Source organism: Ricinus communis, chromosome 1 (assembly GCF_019578655.1).
Source record: "Ricinus communis isolate WT05 ecotype wild-type chromosome 1, ASM1957865v1, whole genome shotgun sequence".
In the NCBI taxonomy this organism is placed as follows: Eukaryota; Viridiplantae; Streptophyta; class Magnoliopsida; order Malpighiales; family Euphorbiaceae; genus Ricinus; species Ricinus communis.
In genome coordinates, this window is record NC_063256.1 from 19,795,625 (window position 1) to 19,820,976 (window position 25,352).

The window sequence follows — 25,352 nt, forward strand, 5'->3', positions numbered from 1 at the left end:
AAGGGACTCGAAACAAGTCAGTAGTCTTTTTTTTTTGTTTTAGGATTAAAAGTTAGAATATTAATGGATATCCTAGTCAAAGACTAATATATTTTCAAAATTTTGCTAGAAGTCGAATTCTTAAGATTTTCTCTATAAATACCCTCCTCTCCACATCAATAGATTTTATATTCTTCTTCTTACTATTTCCATGAATTCTAGGAAAATTATGTTGTATGATATCACTTCATCACCATCACCACCTCGCTCTAGGCATAGATCGCCATCATATTTCAAAAGCTTACAAACCTCACACCCATTTAGTTTGCAAAGCGAGATTTTCCCAGCACCCACAGTTCATCCTTTAAAAGTTGGACACAGCACTAGAGGAAGAGGAAACATAGGCCAAAAATGATAACGGCCATGTTAGCTTATCAACGAGCATACCCTAAGGCCAATGAGTATACTTACTCCTTGGATGAAATAGTGGAGAATGAACGAATGGAGAGAGCTTATCAAACGCAATATCTTTACGAAGAAAATGTTTCAGTTGAGGTGCCAAGCTCGGATGATAGCATAGAGAGTGATTGGGAAGGAAGAAAAGCCATTCCTCCCCTTAAAAGACCTAGAGGATGCCCTAGGAAGCATGCTCATGTCACCTCAACACCAAAAAGAGAATGAGGACATCCAAGGAAGGTTGAACAACCTTCCATGGTTAAGAGGGGAAGAAGATGCCCAAGGAAGTATTTTTGAGGCCATTAGATGGTTAGATGTAGAATCATATGTGAATTAGTTAACTTAATTTTTTGTTACATTAGTTAATTAGGTTTTAGTTATTTGATTTGATTTGCTTAGGTTTGAATTTTATTTTTGTTATTTGATTTCTTTTAGTTATTAATAAAAGAAGTTGATTTTCATTTTGATTCGTGAACTTTAATTTTATTTTATTAGATTTATTAGTAGTATATATGTAAAAGAAATATGTCACGACCCAATATGTGGGCTCGTGACCGGCACTAGGGAATGGGTAGGCTGAAGGCCACCAAGTCCCGTAGTTTACTAATCGATATTCTATAAAGTACATATGAGAAATATAATATTAATCATGTCTGATATGCCATACACAAATCTAACTAGTCTTTAATAACATTTCACGTCTATTATGGACCAGTATAATCATAACAAATTAAAAATACTACTGCGGAAGGTCTAAAGTATAAAAGAACTAAAAATATAAAAGTATAGATTATTTACAATAAGCTTGATGAAAAAAAAAAGTCGGGCTATCAAAATACAGGACGGCGAAGAACTCTAACTGTCACCTGAAAAATAAAATTAAGACTGTCAGTCTCGAGAGTGAGTTAAAATCACATAACCCTGTAACTATTGCAATATCCTCAATAAAATAATATTCATTAACTCAGTATATCATGCCATTGTATATCAAAATACGAGTCATACTATAATTTAAAAAGAAAAAAATTATTTAAGACTTATGGGATGAGTGGTTCAGCAAAATCCTAATCTAAAATGCTAGTAGCCTTTCGGCTCTCTTATTCCAATAGATCTGGCATCCAGAGAGCGAAGCTCAACCAGGGTCCTTACATCTAGTCTGAACACTTGATTTCTAATTAAGTCGGAGCCCAAAGAGCATTGCTCGACCAGGGACCTTTCTCCGGCAGTTAAGCTTTCATAGCCCAGAGAGTTATACTCGACTAGGGCAAAATCCAAAAATAACCTTTGTTACCTGTCTCTGATTATTACCGGTGCGCATGCGGTCCTGATGCAACTCATCAGGTGACATGTTCTACTATCACCTCATCCCAAAGTCAAAATCATAACCTATATAAAAAAAAATCATAAATAGACTATTTATAGAAAACATAATTTATTCAATTGCATACTTTATTCAATTGCATACTGAGAAATAAATTCTAGTAATATCGGGTAAAGCAAATATGTAAAATATCTATAGAGATAATAATAATAGTATTAAAATAACATTATTTAAAATATCGTAAATAACGAGATAAATTAACTAATAATAATTTTAATATTATGCGTGATGATTATCAATTAAATAAAGTTTACTTATAATAACGATAATAATAATCATACATAAATATTAATTATTAAATATTGCATTAAATCTAGACATACCAATGTACAACGATTATATGACTTTAACTCATAGTTCTGTCGTGCTCCGCAGTCCGCTCCTACACCTCTGGTGGAGCTGGCGGGATGAACATATTATCTATTCACAAAAATACTCAATTAATAGACATTCTTAAATTTCCCTAGGCCTGAACTCCTATATTAGACTTTCAGACTCGAGAATTCTGTCAAAAATTCGACAGAACCTCTCCTAAATTACAGATATTTACCCCTGTATAATGGGTCCAAAACCTGCTAGAAACACTTCAAATATTTTACAATTAATTAACGGAATTCGAGCCACTGAAACTGCATGATCTTTCCCGATTCTGCAACATACCACAAATCACAATTAATTAAATCCAATTAATTTTGAATTATCCATAATTGATAATTAATGGCAACAATATTTTCTAAAATTACAACATAATTTTTGAAGTCCAGATAAAATTATACCGAGCCGAAATCTTAAAATTTTGCGCGTCTGGAAAACACTGGGGTCCGGAAGCCGGTCCTGCCAATGGTGTCGGAATTCAAATCCAGAAGCACCTACGTGAAGCTCGAGTTGCCGGGAGTCTGAAAACATAAGAGTTTCGGCCGGAAACTTGCCGGAAGGCACCGAAAAGGGGCTACTATGGTGAAGCTCCTCTGAGGCTGCTGATGGAGGAAAATGGCGGGGGAGACTTGTTCCGGGGGTTTTCGGGGGTGAGAAACCTGGATCCGACATCAGATGGCTGAAAGGATGCCGGCAAGAGGCCGAAACAGCGACAACAGCCCCTTCTCCTTTGGTCGACGCCGCTACGGGAGAAAAGGGAAAGGGAGGGCGGCGCGGCAGCAGGAGGAAGGGAGAGGGAGCTAAATGGCGGCCGATCGGGCTTCAAAGGGAGGGGAAAAAGGGCATTCAGGGAGAGAAGGGAAGGAGAGAGGAAGAAGGGAGGGAAAAGAAGGAAAAGGGAAGGGGGGGGGGGGGGGGGGAGGGAGGAAGGAAAGGAAAAGGAAAGGAAAAAATTATTATCATTATTTTTTTTTTCTTCTGGATATTACAAAATATCTCTAAGAAAAGCCATGTTGAGGTGAATCGGCCCTAGATCGATCCTCAATCCACAAGACAGTGAGAACTGATCGTGGAGCCGGTTTAGAACATAAAAGGACCGAAAATTTGCACTTCATCCGGTCCATGAACCGGTTCTGCATAAATCCTTGAACTGACACTGGTTCATGATGAGACCAATGTAGAAAGAAGTATTTTAAACATCTTCTCTCTCATTCTTTTAAACACATTTAGTTCACTTTTTCGTCAAGTTCATCAAAGATTGAAGCAAGAACAAGAAGAACATTAAAGATAGGGGATTTCAGCATTCTCAACGAAAATCAAGAGTTCTCCCTCCTTTCCTTTGGGTTTTTAGTTGTTCTCACTTTGAAGTAAGTGATTTTTTCACTTCCCTTCTTAATTAGAAACTAAATTGAGAATTCGGCAAATAATGAGTGTTAGAGTTTTGAATTGGAAATTTATGAAATTGAGTAGGAATTACTGAATTGGTGCTTCAATTGAGTTTTGTGTGTTGTGATTGAGCATTGTGAATTAAAGTTTAATTTCAAGCAATTGGAACTATATTTTAGAAACATGCCTAGGGAGAAAACATTAGTAAGGAAAACCAAGTCTAGTACTAGTAGAGCTAATAGGGTTAATAGAGATGGGGTCACTCATAATGACCTTTTGAACTTCACTATAAGAGATCATGAATTATAGTTTAATAGGAGGAATGACAATCATATCATTGTGGAGAAAGGTATTAGCACCCAAATTGAAGCTCTTTTCAATTTGAGTAGAGCTTTTAAGAATATTGAATGAGAGGGTGTACTAGACATACCCAATTATTACTATCCAGACCTAGTTAAGCAATTTTATGCAAATATTACTGAGAAGGATGATAAGAACTTAAATTTTCCATCTCCACTTGGGTTAAAGGAACTAAAGTGAATATAATGGAGAACTATCTTGTAAGGATCCTAAATATTTCTACAATTGGACCAACCTTCCACTTAATTAGAGATTCAGTTGTCTTTGAAGTGAATTGGACTATTACCAGGTGTCTAGAGAGGTTTGGTATTCAATTTTCTACAGTGAGAGGGCGTCAATTAATTTTGTGCAAGTCCCTTACTATTAGAGAGCACTTGGTGGTTTATTTATTGAGTTATAATGTGATGCCAAAAGCTAGTAGGTTAATGAAGCCAGGTTTTCCAACATGTACATTATGGACTAGATCTTCCATGAATTTGATAAGAGAGTTCAAGGAATCCCCTTGCTCCAATTATAATCGAGCACATGAGAGAGGTGGTGAGATCTAAAAGAGCAGAAAAGGCTTGGGCTTGAATGTAGAAGGAGTAGTAAAGGTAATAGCTATTTCCGCCTATGAGTTTACTAAGGTAACCTACAAAACATAAGTTACAGGAAAATTAGAGGAATTTGGAAGAATTTGGATAGGGATCCTTTGACAAAAGGAGAGGAAGAAGAGGATAGAATGAATTCTATATATTTTCACATAAATTTGCTTACATATAATTCTAAATTAATTTTTATTTTATTAAAAACACATAAATTTTAAATTTATAATGAATTTTATATACTTTATCGATTTTAACCAAACACAATGTAATTCTTTTTAAATATATTTAGTAATTCTAAACTAATCTTGTATTTATATAAATTACTATATATATTTTAATTATATATATATATATATATATATATATATTACTATTTCAATAAAATATAAATTTTTTTAATTTTTACAAAAATTAAATTAAAATATATCCATAATAGATCCATACATATTCATCTAATCTCTTTTGCTTCTTCCTTCTACTCTATCACTCAAAAATCTCATTTAATGATGGAGTTATAATTATACTTTTAATTATACTTTTAATTTATAATTATAATAATAAAACTTTTTAAAATCTAATTTATTTGAATAAATATTATGTTATTTATTTCTTTATTATATATAACAACATTATATTACTATATTTTAAATTTTATTTTACAATTTAACTATTTATTTATTATATTATATTTTTCTTTATTTATTAACTGCAATTTATCTAGGAATTCTTTGTTTTCCTTTTCTCTAAACTTTTTTCTATACTAAATTATTTATTTATTTCTATTTTTTACTCTATAACTACCGAATAATTTATCCAAATGCATAATAACATTCCCAGCATTTAAAATAATTCAATGAACTTATAAACACACCGATAAAATAATAATTATTAATAATCAATTTAATTAAATAATTTTAATTTAATTTTATAATTTCAAAAATAAAATTTATAATCAATTATTCGAGTCAAATTTTAAAAAAACCAATACTGTCAAGAATTTCGAAATTAATTTGCAGATATTCTGCTTCTCGGCACGCAAATCAGAGCGCCGCCAACCGCGGTGGTCGAAAAATTTCAACTTCGCCTAAAATGAAATCTGAGACCACCCATGCGAAGCCTATAATGTCAAGAGTCCAACCATATAAAGATTTCATCCTAACTCTTCACGGTTTGTGCAAATCGGCCCTCGAAAGATTTTGCTCCGGCAAGCTCCGATCACCACCCAAATGACAACGTCGGCTACCCAAACTTTCCAGAAATGATCTCCAGCCCTCAGAGAGTCTAGCGCCACCAATATTGGGTGTCGACAATGCCTAGAGAGGCAGGAACGAGAAATAGTAGCCGCACGTTGCTTCTTCCTCCGCTTCAAAACGTTTTTCCGGCGAGAAGCTGCTGCAACTTTGGTCAGCAGCAGCTAAGGGAAGTTGGGGATGATGTTTGGTGGTGGTCTGGGGCTAGTTACAACAGCAGCAGAGGGTGATAGGCGCTATCACGATGAGAGAGGTGGGAGAGAGTACAAATGAAAGAGAGATGGGATGGGAGGGCTAAAATTGAAGAAGAAGAAGAATACAAGTGTTACATTATTAGATTTTTGTGGACCTCATTCTAAATAGATTAATGATGTATTAATATTTTTTGTCTCCTAATACAATAAATATATAATAATTTTGCTGAGAAAAAAGTTAATTTTAAATTTTAGAATTCTATGATATCTTTTTATTATTTTAACTACAAAATAAATGTATTATTGTGAATATATTATAATGCTGCATTAAAACATTTATAGTACAAAGTCTATTTTGTATAAATACTAGGATAATTAATTATGATTTTTATGTTTGAGATATAGATTAATATTACTATAAAATATTTAATATATACATATGCCCATATTAATTATTTAATTTATATTAAGAATTATAATGATTTAAACATAAATTGAATAATATAGTATTATCTTGTATAGTAAATTTAGGCATTGAATATAAATATAAAATTGAAATATATATATATATATATATATATATATATATATATATAAAATATGCTAAGCAAATATTTTATTAAGTTTTGTACAAATTAGTTTTTATTAATTTTAGTCTATCAACTTTAATAAAATATGCTGACTTGGCTTTTCCACCACTATGAAGATGTCAGAATTAGCAGCAATAATTTTATAATATAATTAATTTTACTGCTAAAAAAATAATATGTAGAAACAACATTAAAAACTTGTGGTCAAAAGTTAGAATTAAAATATGGTAACAATATCGGTAATAACAAAACATATAAATTCTTTTATAGCAAAAAGATTGTGTTGTTATATATTATTTTATTTTTATGGGAATAATAAAATATTGCTACGGGCATTGTTTTCAAAATTCTATAGCAGCATAATATTATTATTTTTACCTATTTTGTTTTTATTAATAGTCATTTTAATTTTTTCATCATACACTAACAAGTGACTTAATAAAATAGGTAAGTTATATTATTTTAATTTTTTTATTTAATTTTATCAAATTAGAAGAATTCTATATAATATTTTTTTATTTAAAAAATATAAAGCACCAATATAATAATATTGTTATCATACATTTGGCCCAAATTAATCTTAATTAAGGATATAATTATGAAAATGCAGTTCTACTCCATCTACACTCTTTTTCTTCAAACTCTGGCTATCACCTGTTCCTCGTCAAAAAATTTGTTATAAAACTTAATTTTTAGGATAAATTACACGGTCAGTCCCTAAGGTTTGCCCATTGTATCACCGTAATCCTCAAACTTTAATTTGTAACACAAAATCCTCTCAATTAAAATTGGAGCAATATTAAAGTCCATGTTGTCACATTCTATTTCAATTGATAACAGAGAACCGATGTGGCAGCTTACTGAGCTAAAAGAAAAAAAATACATGTTATTTTATTTTATACAAGTTATTAAGACACATAATTGTTGTTGTTTCCCATCCAAATTAAATGTCAATCACTAATTTTCTATTCTCAGTAAAGATTTCTTTCTTTCTTCCTATTTCGAATCGAAACATGAATCCCTAACCTTCATCACTCACATTGTTAGTTGTTGTTGAAGCAAGCAACTAGAATCACTCTACAAAGTTTTTTTGTCCTTTTCTTCATTATGGTAGGACTTCTCGTTATTCGTTTGATAATTGCATTCGAAAAAAAGAAAAGAGAAATCACTTTTAAAACTTAGTGATAGGGGTTAGTAAACGAGTTAATAAGAGAAAGGGGCTTGTTTGGTAGGTCCATACTTGAAGATGGCGACACTAGGAGAGCCAGGTAAGGAAAATAAAAAAATTCTAACTTTATTAAAAGAGTTACAGTAAAAATGTAGTTTTTTAGTTGCATATATCAAGTTATGTATTTGGTGAATAAAATAATAAACCTAGAGTTTTGCTTTTAATAGTAAAAACAATTGATGTTTTTGTTCGTTTGTATTAATTCTTAATTTATATATTATAACGATCCACATTTAGCAAGTCATGTGCATTTAAAAACTTTAACAGTAGCATCACATCATGGTGGCCATTTTGAGGAATGGGGATATCATGATAAGGATGTTGATACAAGGATTTTGGTGTTGATACATTATCTTTAGTTATGATTGATTTGTAGGTTGAGTCTTTAAGACATGTTGGGAATATTATGTACTACCATAGACTGACAAGAAGTGATTTTCAGTCAGGACTAAAGCCTTTAGAGAATAATGCTTTTGTGTTTGACATGGTACCGAGAGCAGTAGATGATGATGGGGGGAGACTGATGTTTATATCAAGCATTTGAGTGATTAAGAGTTATTGAATGTTGTTTATCCTCTAAAGAAGAGTATTGTTGTGATTGAAAAAATTGAAAAAGAGTGTGTGGTAAAGACCACCTCTGATGTAGTTAGTATAAGTAGAAGTGAGCATGTGAGTGATGAAGATGATGATGATGATGAACATGAGACATCAGAAGAAGGAAAGAGTGATGATGACACTATTCATAAACATATTACTAGGTATGTGGCACAACAAGAAGATTTTGTTATAGGTAAGGGAAAGCAAACTAAAGCAATTAATTATACTATTTCTAACCCCAGTGAAGATGTCATAGTTGATTCAGATTATGATATAGTAGATGAAATGAGGATTTGCAATTTGTTTTGAGGGAGACTGAGCAACTGAATAATGGTGGAGGTGTACATTAAGGTGATAAGCATATTAAACATAGGTGCAAACCCAAGGATAATGAAAAAAAGGTCAAGTCTTCTAGTGTTCATGGAACACTAAAATTTGACTTAAATGATAGATCATCAGATTATAGGCTAGATTCTGATGAATATTTTACTGCAAGTGAGATTGAGGGTGAAAATGATGGTAGTAAAAAGAAAAAGATTAAGCTTAAGAGATTCAATGCAGAAAGAAACATGGACAACCCTAGATTTGAAGTAGGGCCATTTTTTAAGGACAAAGAAGAATTTAAAGAAGCATGCAAGCAATTTGGTATAGAACACAAATACCAACTCTTTTTCCCTAAAAATGAAAAGACGAGTGAGGGTTAAGTGTTATAAGAAATGTGACTTCTAGATTTATACTAGTTATTCAAGCCTCATGATAATAAGGACAATAGTTTTCAAGTGAGATCTTTAAACCTTAAACACAGCTATAAGAAGTCCATTCCAACTTCTACGTGACTTTTAAATATCTTGAATAGAAATACTTGGATGAGTTTAGGACTGACCCTACATGGGATTTGCAAGGTTTTATAGCTAAGGTGAAGAAAAATATGAAGCTGAAAAGTAACAGAATAAAGGCTTCGAGGGCAACAAATTATGCTTTGAAGATAGTAAATAATGATGAAGACTTACAGTTTCTAAAGCTGTATGACTATAAGCAAGAGTTGCTTACAACAAACTCTAGTTCTACTATGGAGTTCAAAGAACCAAAGGACAAGTTTTTGAAAAATTATATTTATGTCTGAGTGGATTGAAAGAGGGTTCCAAAGAAGAGTGCAAACTATTAGTATGTCTGGATGGATATCTTCTTCTAGGAACATATGGAGGAAAATTGTTGGTAGCTACAGGAATTGATCTGGATGTTTCCTTCTGCTTTTGCTTTGGTGAAAGTAGAGAATAACTCAAAATAGGATTGGTTTGTTGAGTTATTAAAGGAGGACTTATAGATATACAACTCATACTATTGGGTTTTCATGAATAATAGATAAATGGTTAGTTCATTATGCCTTTTTAGTTATGCTTTTTATTTTATGTTGGTCATCTTATGCTTTGTTATTTATATGCTTTTCAAGGTCTTATGAAAGCTACTTAGAAACACTTCCCTAATTCTGAATACAGATTGTGTGTGAGACAGATGGAGGTCAATCTTGAGGGAAACTTTAGTAATTTGGATTTAGGAAAGTTCTTGAATAATATAGCTAAAGCCTCATATGAACAAAAGTTGAATCATTAGTTAAGTGACATAAAGAAGAAAAGTGAGGTAGCCAGAAGATGGTTAGATGAAAGACCCTTAGAGCATTAGAGTAGGGCATGCTTTAGGATCACAACCTTAGTAAATCTTTCGACAAGTATATATTGGAAGAAAGAGGGAGACCTCTAATCACAATGTTTGAAATTATTAGAATCCAACTAATAAAAAGGATTCATATGAGGAAAATATTTGGGATAAAAATGAAAGGAGTGCTTTATCCTAAATTTCAGAAGAAGCTTAAAAAAAAAAGCAGGAAGTGTTGATTATACTGTAACATTTCTAAACAGGCCTAAAGTTTAAGTTACTGGAGCTAATAGATAGTTATTGTTGACATAGAGGGGATTACTTGCACATGCAGGAGATGGAAGCTAACAAGTATTCCTTATATGCATGCTTATGCATACATATTATTGGGTTTTGCATTGAATGATAGACAAAAGGTTAGTTCATTATACCTTTTTAGTTATGCTTTTGGTCATCTTATACTTTATTATTCATATGCTTTTTTCAGAGTTTTATAAAAACTGTTCAAAAACACTTCCCTAATTTTAAACACAGATTGTGTATGCTTATGCATACATATTATTAGATTTTGCATTGAATGATAGACAAAAGGTTAGTTCATTATGCCTTTTTAGTTATGCTTTTGGTCATCTTATACTTTATTATTCATATGCTTTTTTCAAAATTTTATGAAAACTGTTCAAAAATACTTCCCTAATTTTGAACACAGATTGTGTGTGAGACACGTGGAGGTCAATTTTAAAGGACACTTTAGTGATTTGGATTTGGGAAAGTTCTTGAAAAATATAGCTAGAGCCTCATATGAACAGAAGTTGAATCATTAGTTAATGAAATAAAAAAGAAAAGTGAGTCTGCCAAAAGATGGATAGAGGAAAGACCTCTAAAGTATTATAGTACGGCATGTTTTAGGATCACAACCTGAGTAAATCTTTCGACAAGTATATACTGGAAGCAAGAGGAAGACCTCTAATCATAATGTTTGAAATTATTAGAACTCAATTGATAAAAATGATTGATATAAAGTAAATATTTGAGATGAAAATGAAGGGAGTGCTTTGTCTTAAGACTCAGAAGAAGCTTGAAAAGATTAAGCAGAAAAGTGTTGATTATACTGCAACATTTTTAGGCACATCTAAAGTTTAAGTTACTGAAGCTGATAGATAGTTTATTGTTGACATGGATGGAATGACTTGTATATGTAGGAGATAGGAGCTAACAAGTATTCCTTGTATGCATACTTATGCATACAATATTTAAAAATAATGAATAACTTGAGAATTATGTGGATGACTATTATAAGAAGGAAACATACCAAAAGGTGTATAGCCATGTAATTCACCCTTTAAATGGTTCTCAACTCTAGGAAGTACATCCCAGCTCATTTGAAATTATTCTACTACTAACACCCATCAAGAAGAAAATAGGAAGAAGACCAAAAGCAAGGAGAAAGGAAGCTAATAAAATCAAACAAAATGCTAAGAAAATTAAGAACATGGGAAAATTATCAAGAAAAGGTGCCATCTGTATCAAGTGCAATATATGTGGAAAAATAGGCCACAACAAAAGGTTTAATAAAAAAAGCTCAAAACATTACAAGTATCGGACCAATACTCACATATTGTAACTGTATCTGTTGATTTTTCTTTGAATAAGTAATTAGATATGGGATGTACTGGTTACTAGGTATCCACTAGTACAACTGCACATGTAGACTCCATTGAAAGGCATTATGCTGACAAGACTCAGTTAATCTCAACTGCTATACAGTAGATAATGAACGTGAGCCATTATTATATTTTACGTGTGTCTTTTGGTTATTTGTGAATGATTATCTGTTTACAATTTAATTTTTTTGGTTACCATCAATGTAGGGAACAACTAGAGTTTTAACCCAGAACTAAGATAGATGGCCTTGCTCCCTTTGTTCCAACACAAGAAAGTAATCTTAGTTCATTGGATGGATTCTCTGTAAGTGTTTTGTTTCCAACTACTTCATTTACTTTGAGGTAATTCTTTTTTTTTACTCCTAATAAACTATGATTGTTTTCCTCATTTAAGGCCTTAATTGGATAGACACGGCATACACTACTGTAATAAATAGTCGTAGCCTCAGAATAATGAACATTTCAACCTCTCAAGTAGTTAAGTTTTAGGCCAGTACTTGGCGTACGTGCCTGATTTAGGTACAATGGTATTTCTATACCACACAATGATTTCGTGATTTCATTCTGAAAATGTATAATTTAGTTAATAGTTTCAATTTAAAAGCAAGACAAGTTGTTTTACTTTTTATGTATTTTAGTTAGCGGGTTTATTTGATCATTGTATACTACAAAACAACTTGTTTTTCAACCAGGTTAGGATACCAATTTAATCAAATAATAAAACAAACAAAATTAAAAACAGTTAAACAAAAGCCACAAACTTAGTTTTAACTGGTCATTGAGGATAATGGTGTTACAAAAGCGAAACTTGAGGGACTGCCGTTGCAATAAACCCATTGGCTTACAAAAGCCACAAACAAAGACCACTGCACCTTAAGCTTTTACAGAGATTAAAAAAAAAAAACTTAACATTGTAACAACCACGAACTCGACAATCTTAAGCATCTCATTCATATTTAGTTGCCCATTCAGTTGCTTCATAGTTTTCAACTCGTTCTGAGTTTATTCAAACTTCTTACTTTTTTCCTTCAGCATTTTGATCTTGCTCTTTCAGATATCATGTTCAAACAAAAGCCTGCCAACTCATACTTTTTTCTTGCTTATTTATGTGTCAAAGTAAGTTATAGATATGCTCGTTGAATCTCTCATCATGCCAAGCGAAAAATTCGCAATTTCCAGTAGTACACTTGAGATGCCTCCTGCTTGGATTTTTCTCACACCATGAAACCACATTCTAGCTAAAACTCCACATACAACATGAGGGATTCCACTGTATGCCTAAGGTTGAAGGCTAATCTTCTTTTTTTCACTGGTAGTTTCCGTTGAGAAAAAAAGAGAGAATATTTCTAGGGTTAGATAAGAGAAGAAGAAGCTCGTGATTTCCTTAGAAAAGTAAGAGAACAATAGTGAAAGAGAGTGATTTTTTTCTTGATGATATAATTTTTGTTTCTTTTTTTTTTTTTTTTTAACTCGGAAAACTTTCACCTCAGCTTTTTGTTTTAATGTTGCCTCAATTTTAATTAAAAGAATTTTATGTTACAAATAAAATCTAAAAATAACCGTGACACAAAGGGCAAACCTCAGGAATTATCTATCCAATTTACCTAAATTATTTTACAAACTATTTAATTAGAGCAACTTGCTTTATTTTATTAATTTAGTACATTTTATTTACTTAAATAATTAATCACATATCATAAATTGAATGAGATACACATCAACTTACACAACCTAGTATTACAAAATTAAATTTTACCTATTATTTTATTCATAATCCAAGCCTCCAGGTATGTGGTGTGCCAAGCCCTATTGGAATCATTACGTCAATAAGAAAATGGAACTGTTGTAAAAGATTTCATTTCATTGTTTCTTCATTTTTCAGAGCACACAGTGACAATTAGGTTGAGAAAATACAAACAGTAACTTAGGTCTCATTTCTGTATACATAAAAATTATTACAATTTTTTTTGAGACAGAAGGGTCACAGGCCAGGTGCTTAATTTCATACATACCACGTGCAAAAATTTAGAATGGTGCTGAGAAACTCCTAGCCAGTGTTGGCAACTTCATGCGTTTTGTCCTCACAATGGCCAAGAGAAACTGCAAATTTATGCATCAAAATTATCATTCTCATCAACCAAAAATAACTTTTAAGAAGTTGAAATTAAAAAAAAAAAAAACAAATTCCCTTAGCAATGTCAATTTGCTTACAACTTTTATATATATATATACATTATATATTAATTATCAAATTGATAAGATGGTATTTTTTTTTAAAATTATAGCCCACTGATTAAATTATTTTACTTTATATCTAGTAAAAACTAGAACTATTATACTAATATTAAATTATAATATTTATAAAATAAAAAAAATAAAATAAAATTTCAGATATTTTTTTATTATAATTTTCTAAATATAAATTTAAAAATGTCAAACTATAGGACAAATTTTTCTTTTTGTAATTTTTCCTTATTTGTAAGGTGCCCCAGGAGAGAGAAGGTATTTTAATCCTTATCCTACTTTTTCTCTTAATTTATTATCCTACTCCCAATAGGCCATCTTCTCTTAATTTAAGCCAGCAACTTCAAATGCATACTCAAGATTTCTTCTGTACACTTGCTACTTTCAATTACCACGTATCCTAATTAAGACTTTGAAATTTTAACTGTTTACGAATTTAATATAATAATAACTTTTTTAATGAAGACATTCTAAATTCTGAAATTTCAATATTCTGATTTTTATGTTTAAAATTCAAAATATGAATTTAACATACTCTCAGCATAATTATAATATAAATGGTCACTAGACTTTGCACTTAATTTTATTTTAGTCATAAATTTTAATTTATTTCATTTCAATCATTCAACTTTAATTTTATTTTAATTTAGTCACCTTATAAATAAAAAATTGATACATGGCAAGAATAAAGAATAAAAAAATATGATATGTTAATTTTTTTATTGGTAAGGCGACTAAATTGCAACTAAAACTAATGTTGAATGGTTGAAATAAAATAAAATAAAATTTTATAATGAAAATAAACTAAATACAAATTTTAGTGACTATTTATATTATTTTCTCAATCATATATCATCATAGTACTTTAACAAATAAAATTGCTGCTTCAATTTAATGCATAGTTACCCTTACAACCCTCTTTAGGAGGTCATTCTCCTTCTTGAGTGCTGCATTTTCCAATTGTTGTTGAGCTTCCAGGGCCTACAATTAAACCAAAACGAATATGAAAACAATCAAAGACACCCAGAACACAAGAAAATAATAATAATACTAATTATTATTATTATTATTATTTACCTGTTTTCTTGCTCTAGACCTAGCAGCTGATTCTCTATTTTTTATCATCCTATGGCGGATTTTCTCAGATGCCGATGAATGTCTAAAGGTTACACCACTTCTTCCATTACCATAACAACTCATTTTCTTGCCGATTTCCCCACCGTTTAACCGCCCATACATTACAGAGTGATGAATTTGGTTTGCCTTAGTGACTTCACTGCCACCACCGGCCATTAACCCTGCCCCATAGCCACTCATTCTCTGTTGGCAAAGGCTTGCACTACCCACATCAGAAAGACTAGCACTGCTGTGACCACCTCCATATACTCCACTGGGAGTACTGAATTTGGGCAAACTAGAAGAGGACCCAGTTGCTATAGTTAATGCTTCACCGTCCAGGCTCCTGTGTCTCTTGTATTTAACCAGATTTCCATGTGAGTCATATGGAACGTGGGTTTGCTCCTGCTGGGCTGCTCTTTGGACACCTGAGCTTAGAGATAAATCTGTTAGTGGGAAACCCTTGTTGTAATTTGGTTCTTCATCTTGATGTAGATGGAGAGAGAACATGTTAAAGCCAAAGATGGTTGTTACAGGCTGAGAATTTTAATTTAGGGTTTGTGATGGGCAGGAGCAAAGTTTGAAGACAGGATAATAAGTGTAGAGAGAAGGAAACAAAGGAACATATGGAAACATCAAAGGTGCATGTAATGTAAGCAAATTTGGGTGAGATAATTGGCATGTGGCAAAGATGCTTTTGAATAATGAACATGCAATAGACCAGCACAAGAAACCAAAACCAAATTCATATGTAACAATACAAAACGGTTGAAACTGATGCTTTTTTCAGTATAAGGAAGTTTTAGTACTGTCATAAGATACAAAACAACCTCAACTATACTGTTCCATTTGTCAATCTCTCTGGCTAAAATGCTCAGACAAATTCCTTTCTTTTTTCTTTTTAAAATTTTTTAATTATTTGGGAGGAAAAGCAAAAGATCTTAAGCTTACTTAAATTCACAAAATAAATCTGAATATATAATATGTTTTAGCAGAAGTCATTTAAATATATCTCTTAGGAAATTATTTGGCTATTCCGAATGTATTATACTTAAATTACTGGGTGAGTGACAAATGTTAGTGTTTTATATTTAAGCAATGAGACTGTAACTTATACTTATACTTATAATTCTATAAGTATTATTTATTCAAAAGTAAAAAATAAGAAAACTTCTATCTATTAATTAATTAATTAGTCTATGTTTGGTAATTAATGTTATAATGTTCAGTAAATAAGAATTTCAAAGATTTCATTCTTGTTTCTTTAGGGGAGGGAGGGGCTCCAAATTTTCTTTTTTCATCAAAATTTATTTGTTGGTCCTAAATATTAATGTTTTTCTTGAGGAGTCCATTTATTATAGAGGCGTTGAGTTCTTCTTCTATAGGAGTGATGAAGAGAAAGAAATGATCAAATTTGATATTCAAATAATAAAGCTTGTTAAAATACAGTTTAATGCCACCGAATTAAACATTCTTCCCGCAAAATTGTAATTTGTTGCTCGATCAATAAGATTGATGATTGTTAGTAGTAAATTTCTTTACATATATTTCTTAATGTTTGATGTTTATTTTTATCTTTTATATCAAGATGTACCTGTCAATTCTTATTAATGAAATATCTTAAGAAAAAAAAAGAATCAGATGAGTTAAATTCGGAACATCTTTGCAGCTTGGATTGCATATTCTCATCTTAGTGTAGTGACCCTAAAACTCTCTTGCTTGAAGCTGCTAATTTTTTCAAGAACTATTGTATATGGGAGATGAGGATCCATATAATCAACTTGGTGTTAGGGGAATTTCTTTGCACAGACTTCAGAGTACAGCTCTATCTTGAATCCAGTCGCGGATGACGAAGTTATATAGAACTCGGAGATCGAATCTTATCTCCTGCCTTGTTCTTTTCAGAAACACTAGGTAGGATATTGCAGGTCTAAGCTTCTACAACATGCTGAAAATGGCGTTTTATCAGGTTCTTGGGATAGTGCTATTTCGCTAAAGATTTTATCAGTTTATTATTGATTTGATTTACTTTTTTTTTTTTAATTAAACAGTATCATTCCTATTTAAAAATAACTAGTAGTAAAATAACTTGTTTAAATTAATTTTTATTATTCATAAAAAATAATTATTTCAAAATCATAATTAAGAATTAAATTATTGCGTTATTCAAAGTTAAAGCATTTGAAGAAGAAATTTTATATAAGTGGAATTTAAACTCTTACACTTACTTTTAAAAATAGCTTCTATAATTAAATGATAATAACTATAATTAAGTTTAATAAAGTTAATTATAGCATTTTTAATTATTATTATTATAAGCTATTTTAGATAATTTGTACAGTAATGAAAATAACATAACATACAACACATTCTATTAAAAAAATAAATTATGCGTTAATATATTAACAAAAATTAATAAAATTTTATAAATGATTCATAATTATCAATTATTTTTATTATTTGTTATCAGCTATAGACTATCGACGCTAGCTATCAACTGTTAGGAATAACTCAACTAAATATGCTTCTAATATTTTTGGATAATAATATAAATAGTCACGGGATTTTTTACTTAGTTTCATTTTTGTTATAAAATTTTAATTTATTTTATTTCAACCATTCAATTTGAGTTTCAGTTTTTATTACAATTTAGTCACTTTGTCAATAAGAATTTAACACGTCATATTTCTCTCTCTAAATAAATCTTTTCTCATTAGCTACTTTTCTCGTATATTTAATTTTTTTATTTACAAAATGATTAAATAAAAAACGCAACTTAAACTAAGTTGGATGGATTTAAATGAAAAATATTAAAATTTTATAACCAAAACAAGTTAAGTGCGAAGTTTAGTGACCATTTCTATCATTATTTTCTAATATTTTAGATTAGTAGTAATTGATAAGGCGAGACCGTTTTGAAAGTGGACACTAGAATTTGAACTAAAAAGGAAAAAAAAATGAAGTAGTGGTTAGAAATTGTTGATGAGGAATTACCATATGTTTAAAACCGCAAAATATTAACAGAAATCCAAAGTTTTAGGTAATAAGAAACTATGGTAGTCAGGTTCACATTGCCCATTTGAGGGTTTTCAGGAGAACTCAATTCTCTCTTTCTGTCGCACTCTTTCCCCTCAATGCCCATTGCCACCATATCTTAAAAAGATTATTGCCCCCTTTTCAAATTCTCAGGTAACCTTCCATCAATATTTTTCCATGCCAAATCTTTATATATATATTGTCTTCTCAAATATACTTGAATGATTTAATAACAATTTACTATATCTTTTGTGATATATCTATAATGGCTTTTGCCTCTCTTTTTTCCCTTCAATTTACCTTTTTCTTTCTTATGGCAAAAGATAAATGTATATTTTACGAATGTGTATTGTAGGATTTATTTTATATTGTTCTTAATTAGGGTGTTCTTGAAATCCCCATTTGTTTTGATATGTGATCTAGTCCTATGTTGGTGTGATGAAAATCCATTATTTGATCATGATTCCTGATTTTTTTTAATACCCGATCTCTAAGTGAATATGAAATATTATGTTGTCATGCAAACTTTTTATTTGGCATTCCTTTCAATCTTTGAAGTGGGTAAGTACCCAGATCGTAAAGTGTAAAAGCTTGATCCTCATTCATGAACTTTTCTCCTAGAAATGCAGCACCTATTCCACCCTTATAATAATAATAATAATAATAATAATAATAGAAAGAATTATTAATAATTCCATGTCACTGAGTCATTTTTGTTTGGTATTTTTTATTATTATTTTGCTCCAGTGACACCATATAATTCTGGAGATGATTCAAAAACTAATTGAAATACACCCAATTAACATGTTTATAATGAACCCTAAATAAACAATAATTCATAACATTGTACAGTTTTCGCAGCATTTGGAAATTTTTGGTTTACTGTTATTACTTATATACAATTTCTTTTCATCAAGTTTGGATAGATGAAACATGGCTGCTAATAAAGCAGAGGACCAGAAACCCTTAAAGCTGGAAGAGAAGCAGCTACTCACACCACCAAAGATATCTGTGCCCAAAATAAACGTGGAAACAAGCAAGAAGATGACTTCAAATGGTTCGCCCAGGCTACAAAGAGCACTGACAAAACCAGCCAGTGCGAGGTGGAACTGTCTTTGCTCTCCTACCACTCATGCGGGTTCGTTTAGGTGCCGGTTCCATAGAACCCCAGGCATGGTTCGTGGGGGTTCGGTTGGCTCAAATCTCTCTGAGTTAGCTGCTAAATCACACTCCATTAGAGACTTGATTTAGAAAACGTACGTACATGATTAGTGGACAATGACATGTATTGGTTATTGGGATTTTAATATGTATTTGGTCACTTCCTATTCATATTGTGTTTAAGGATGTGTCAGTGTAATCACATAAAACAGGTACTTAAAATATTTCGGTTTAACGTACACTAAGTGATAATTTACATATTTATTGGTGCTTGTTATATTTATTTGCTTGCGATATGCTCCAACTTGTAGTTTTTAGTGTCTGGATTCATTATTAATTAGTCGTTTAATGTAGTTGGTAGTTGATAATTGATAATTAATAGTTAATAGTTAATATTTTTATATGTATTTTTTTTATATCATAAAAGTATCTTCGGTGCAGTTTTTATATATGTCATATTTACAGAATTATATAATAAATTAATATTTCAATTTATTATTTATTCTTTTAATATAAATTAAAGAGTTGATTTTGCTCTCTATATATAGAGAGTCAAACTCCACTATTTATTTTATATTTAAAAACTACTTGATTAATTGATATTTATAATTCTTTTTTTTCTATTGGTAAAAATAAAAAAGAAAATGAAAAGAAAATCAAATCATTGATATTTATGGATATAAAAGTAAAATAAAAGATAAAAAATAAAGAGTTCATCGGACTTAAATAAAATATTTTATTCTTTTTATTTAAATATTTATTAAAATGCTCTTTAAAATAAAATGTACCATCGGGAATGCTCTAATACTATTTTCAATAATATAAATTAATAAAAATTACTCATAATAATTAAAAATATTAAAATTAATTTTGTTTCGCTCAATTGTATTAATTATTAAAAATATTAATGAAAGTTATTTCATACGTAGGAATTAAAATTTAAATTTCACTAATAAAAACTTTATGATTCAAATGCTATAATTATAATATCATTATTATTTAACTATTAAATATAACTTCAAAATAATAATTTCATAAAATAAAAGAAATTAATAGTATCAGATAACTTAAAAGTAAATTATTATTGATAAGTTTCAATAAAGATAATATTGTCTAAATAATTTAATCAAGCAAATCAGCTATCAGCTAATAAGAGAAAAAATTTAAAATTAAGATGATAGAAATCATCAGCTGTTAATTTTTAAATCTTACCAAATGGGTTTTAATTTAACTGTTCAGTTAGAAACAGCCATCAATTACACCAAACTCTAAATCAAAAACTCACTAAATAAATATTTGGTTCGGCCGATCAATGAAACTGGTGGCTGATAGATAGTAGCTGATAAATTAAACTTTTTAATAAAATTTTATTAGTAATTATTGTTAGTATGTTAAATGACCATTAAAGTATAATTTATTTTTAAATAAATATTATTATTTTATACTATTTTTGATAATATAAATTAATAAAAATAGTTTATGATGATAAAAATATTATAGTTATTTTTTTAGTTCAATTGTATTTATTATTAAAAATTTGTAACAGTTAATTTAAAAATAGAAATTTAAATTTAAATTCCACTAATACAAAATTTTTAATTTCAATATCATACTTATAAATATTATAATTATTTAACTATTAAATATAATTATAAAATAATTATTATTATTTATCAATAAAAAAAATTAATTATATGAGATCAGCTTAATATAAACTACTATTAATAAATTCTAATAAAAGTAATATTATTTAAATAAATAATTAATTAAATTAGCTATCAGCTAATCAATTGCTAATTTTTAAGTTGTACCAAACAGTTTAATGTTTTCTTAAGTTGTACTGTACAGTTTAATGTAGTTGTTTAGTGAGATACAACTAACAGTACCTCTTAAGCTATACCCGATTGGTCTGCAGAAGATTTTCTTCTATGCTTCTCCCTAAATATTAAAACTGGAAATTGCTTCAGTTTTGCATGGCTTCAATAGAACCAGAAACCAAAGAGCACAAACTTTATTCTTCTAAATGCATGCCCACACATGCATTGATGGTTATGGTTACGTATTTTAACCCAATCATTGGTTTCTCATATTTAAACAACCGATGGAAGAAAACCCTCGAAAGAATTTGGAAATTTAGACCCTTATCTCCTTACAGATATGAAAGCCAAGGAAAATTTTCTATTTTCGATGCTAGGAACTGTAATAGACATCACCATCCATTTCTTTACAAATGAAAACCACGAAAACCAGAGAAATATCCAGTCACTTCCTCAAGCGCCTAGCTATTCAGAGTCCCATAACATCTTAGAATAGAGGAGTGTTCTTTGGTACTCACCAATACAGAACATATTTAATATCATCCAAGATGCATGCAATGAAAACGATCAAAGAAAATATACAAAAGCTAGAAAAAAAATGTTATGATAAAGAAATAAACAGTTTTATATTTGAGATACAGATGGCAATAAGGTTTACTTTTAAAAATTGGGAGTGGAAGTTTTGATTTTAAGTTAAACTTATTCCATTGATCATAAAAAAGGAAACCAACAAGTAAACAATTATACACCGGAAACTTAACTCTTAACTCAAGTAGTAAGAGTAAGAGTGTTTGCATTTAGGAGGTGGACATTTTGGGTTGAAAATATAGAAGAAAAAGATAAACAATTGTTTATTGTAACATAAGAAAATAACAATGAGAATAAATTCAGAAATATATTTGCTTTCAAAAGAAAAAGAAAAAGGACAAGACTTTACATCTTATTCTTTCAGCCTTTTGTATCAAATCATCTAATATAAATGAACACTAGGCTTGTAGCTTGATTGTTAGTAGGGATGGCAATTTGTATTTATTTTATGGTAAAATCTGAGTTGACTGGATAATGAATACAGGTTACCTATATTTAAAAATAAAATGTATTGGCCAGGTATGGGTAGGGTATGGATACTTTACTACCCTACGCATATATGTATTTATATCTTATTTGAAATATACTTTTAAGTTGAATGTAAAAATATTATTAAATTTATTAATTTTGATTATCTAATATATTATATGTAGAAAATTAGACAAACTATTTAATTGTTCAATGTTTATTTAATATTTTATTAATTTTTTTATATTTATTATTTTAATATAGACTATTTGAATATGTTAATAGATTATTTTATTTAAATAAAATTATAAGTTAAAAAAAACTCTATGCTTAATTTTTTAGTTTACTCATATTTTTTATACATACATTAAAATCTTGATAAAGAAATGATCAATAAATTAATAGTCTCAACTAAGTAATATAATTTCTTAATCCTGACTCGGACTAATGTACTAAATGGACATCTCGCTCAATGCATAAGATAATAAACTTATTTGGCCTATATGTATATAACCTTTATTGTTTATGTATATAAATGATAAATTTTTTTAACTTTATGTATACGCACACTAATTTTTGACTATATTTTTTCTTTTATTTATAAATTATGATAAAAATATATAAACAAATAATTAAAATATAAAATTTTTTAAGTTAATAAATGTTAATTTATTATCAAAATAAGTATAGATAGATTATCGATAAGGATATAATACTACCTTACCTATTGTCATCCCAACAGCCAGGGCTATTAGCTCGAAACTCATCTCTTCCCCCTTCCCAAAAATTGTAAAGGTTCAAAATTAAAAAAATAAATACTCATTTAAATTATATTAATATTTAAACCATACTAAACTAATAATTTGATAATGCATTACAGATTTTATAAAATTATATAATTTTATTTCACAAAATTATCTTTTAGATTTAATGAAATATTATAAAAATATTATCTAATAGTTTATTGTAAGACAAAGTGTTTATTTATAGAAGTAGAACCCACTACGAATCCCGCATTAATCAAATTTATCACTTTTTGATTTTAATTTCTCCTTTTTCCTCTTTCTCTCCCTCTTTCACAATCTTATAAAAAAATGGTCTGTAGAACTCATAGCACTACTCCTGAAGTTTTTTCTTCTTTTGGACCCTTCAACGCAAACGAAAAATTGAAAAAGACTTCACGGAGAGCCTCTTTAACCAGTTTGCAGGTTGAAGTATCAGGAAAATTCAGTCTATATGCCAGTTAGTTGGCAATACCTGTAAGTTCGTGAGAGTGAGGAAAAGATCTTGATAGCTGGGTAGATTTTGCATCTTCTGGTAGCTTGATCAAATTCTTGTTTCTAGATATCCGTATAAACAAATAATAGCCTATTGATATAGAACTTTATGTTTTTCATCATTAAATAAAGGGAAGAAAACATACCTTGATCCATATTTAATAGAGTATGAGTTCTCTCCTTTTTCCCTTTATCTTATTGATGGATACTCTAATTTTTTGTTTTTGTATTTCTTATATAATTGTTGATGATATGGATAGAGAGATGACCAACTCTTATTTATAGACTAATGGTGGCTTTCCATCAAAGCATCAATGGTTACAACCTTTCATGTTATAACTTTTACCAATAGTCATAATTATTCAATTCACAATCTTTCATTAACCAATAGAATTTAATCACTAATATCTTATTATAATTATATAAGTCATTAATTTCTTACATTCTCCCACTTGGCTCATATGATTTAATAAGAACATAAAGTGCACAAAAATCAATATTAAATTCTTCTTTATATTGGCTATGACATAACATTATTATTAAGTAGAAATATTAATGCGGGTCATAGCGGTCGTATGTCATTTTATCGACATAGTCCCTTCCATGTACCACAACACTAATTCTCAGCTTAACATGATCTTTAATAAAAATAACATAAATGATCCAAAATTAGTGTCTTTATTTCAAGATTGTTCCTGTCAATATTACTCTAAAGCAATTATGTATACCAAATAGAAAATAGAAAAATCAGAAACACATAATTGAGCTCAAAGTGTCAAATGTATAAACTTAAAATAAACTTGATAAAATATTAATAATGACGTCTAACAATGCTCATTCTTACAACATGTTCATTAAAGGTTTTGGGCGGTAATCCTTTTGTTAAAGGATCTGCAATCATAAGATTTATACTAATATGTTCAATTGACACTCTTTGTTTCTAAACTTCTTCTTTAATGACAAAGTATTTTATCTCCATGTGCTTAGCATCTTTAGAATACTTGTCGTTTTTAGAGAAGAAAACTGCTGCAGAATTATCACAATAAATTTTCAGTGGCCTGGCTATACTGTCGACAGTTCAAAGTCCTGAAATAAAATTACGCAGCCATAATCCATGAACGATAGCCTCAAAGCAAGCTACAAACTCAGCCTCCATAGTGAATGCAACAATGACAGACTGCTTCGCACTCTTCCATGAAACTGCTCCTTTGGCTAATAGGAATAAGTAGCCAAATGTTGACTTTTTTGTATCAACACATCCAGCAAAATCTGAACCTGGATATCCAATCACCTCAAGGTGATTAGATCTTCTATAAGTGAGCATATAATCCTTTGTTCCTTGCAAATATCTAAGAATTTCCTTTGCAGCTTTCCACTGATCTAATCCTGGATTACTTTGATTTCTGCCCAGTATTCTGACAGTAAAACTAATGTCTGGTCTGGTGCAAGTTTGAGCATATATTAAACTCCCAACAACAGATACATAAGGAATGTTCTTCATTTGTTCTTGTTCCAATTCATTTTTCGGACATTGCATAAGATTAAATTTATCCCCCTTTTGAATTGGAACTATCCCTGCTAAGTATTTATCCATTTTAAATCTCTCTAAAATTTTATTAATATAAGCCTTTTGAGATAAGCCCAATAAACCTTGTGATTTATCATGAAATATTTCTATTCCTATCACATATGTGGCTTCTCCCATATCCTTCATTTCAAAATTATTAGAGAGATATTTCTTGGTTTCATGTAGCAAAACAAGATCATTAGCAGCAAGTAAAATATCATCAATATACAGAACAAGAAAAATAAACTTACTCCCACTGATTTTCATATATATGCACCGATCAACGATATTTTTCTGAAATCCAAAAGAAGTAATGGTATCATTAAACTTAATATACCATTGACGGGAAGCTTGTTTAAGTTCATATATTGATTTCTT

At 29.8% G+C, this 25,352-nt stretch overlaps 3 protein-coding genes and 1 long non-coding RNA gene across 6 annotated transcripts; 1 reads left to right on the forward strand and 3 right to left on the reverse strand.

The window, feature by feature from the left end:
- Positions 1–1,045: 1,045 nt before the first annotated feature.
- LOC107262308 lies at positions 1,046–2,997 on the reverse strand. Its single transcript, XR_001536198.3, has 3 exons — positions 2,140–2,997; positions 1,727–1,821; positions 1,046–1,301 (listed from the first exon to the last, which is right to left on the reverse strand). It is a non-coding gene; the product is annotated as an uncharacterized LOC107262308 (long non-coding RNA).
- A 9,452-nt stretch (positions 2,998–12,449) lies between these two features.
- LOC8275720 (ABSCISIC ACID-INSENSITIVE 5-like protein 5) lies at positions 12,450–15,733 on the reverse strand. Of its 3 annotated transcripts, XR_001536197.2 has the most exons (5): positions 15,022–15,733; positions 14,851–14,925; positions 13,713–13,800; positions 13,457–13,506; positions 12,450–13,009 (listed from the first exon to the last, which is right to left on the reverse strand). XR_001536197.2 is itself a non-coding variant. In XM_015727441.2 (4 exons), the coding sequence occupies exons 1-3, from the start codon at positions 15,568–15,570 to the stop codon at positions 13,726–13,728; spliced, it is 699 nt and encodes a 232-aa protein (XP_015582927.2). In that variant the 5' UTR covers positions 15,571–15,733; the 3' UTR covers positions 12,450–13,009; positions 13,713–13,725. The 3 variants fall into 3 exon arrangements, 2 of the variants coding, with proteins under 2 accessions (XP_015582927.2, XP_002532515.2); XM_015727441.2 differs by lacking the exon at positions 13,457–13,506; XM_002532469.4 differs by lacking the exons at positions 12,450–13,009; positions 13,457–13,506 and having other exon boundaries at positions 13,542–13,800; positions 15,022–15,730.
- Positions 15,734–19,029: 3,296 nt separating this feature from the next.
- Positions 19,030–19,347, forward strand: LOC125369817. Its single transcript, XM_048373084.1, has one exon. The coding sequence runs from the start codon at positions 19,030–19,032 to the stop codon at positions 19,345–19,347; it is 318 nt and encodes a 105-aa protein (XP_048229041.1).
- Positions 19,348–24,485: 5,138 nt separating this feature from the next.
- LOC125369818 (secreted RxLR effector protein 161-like) lies at positions 24,486–25,001 on the reverse strand. Its single transcript, XM_048373090.1, has one exon. The coding sequence runs from the start codon at positions 24,999–25,001 to the stop codon at positions 24,486–24,488; it is 516 nt and encodes a 171-aa protein (XP_048229047.1).
- Positions 25,002–25,352: the final 351 nt, after the last annotated feature.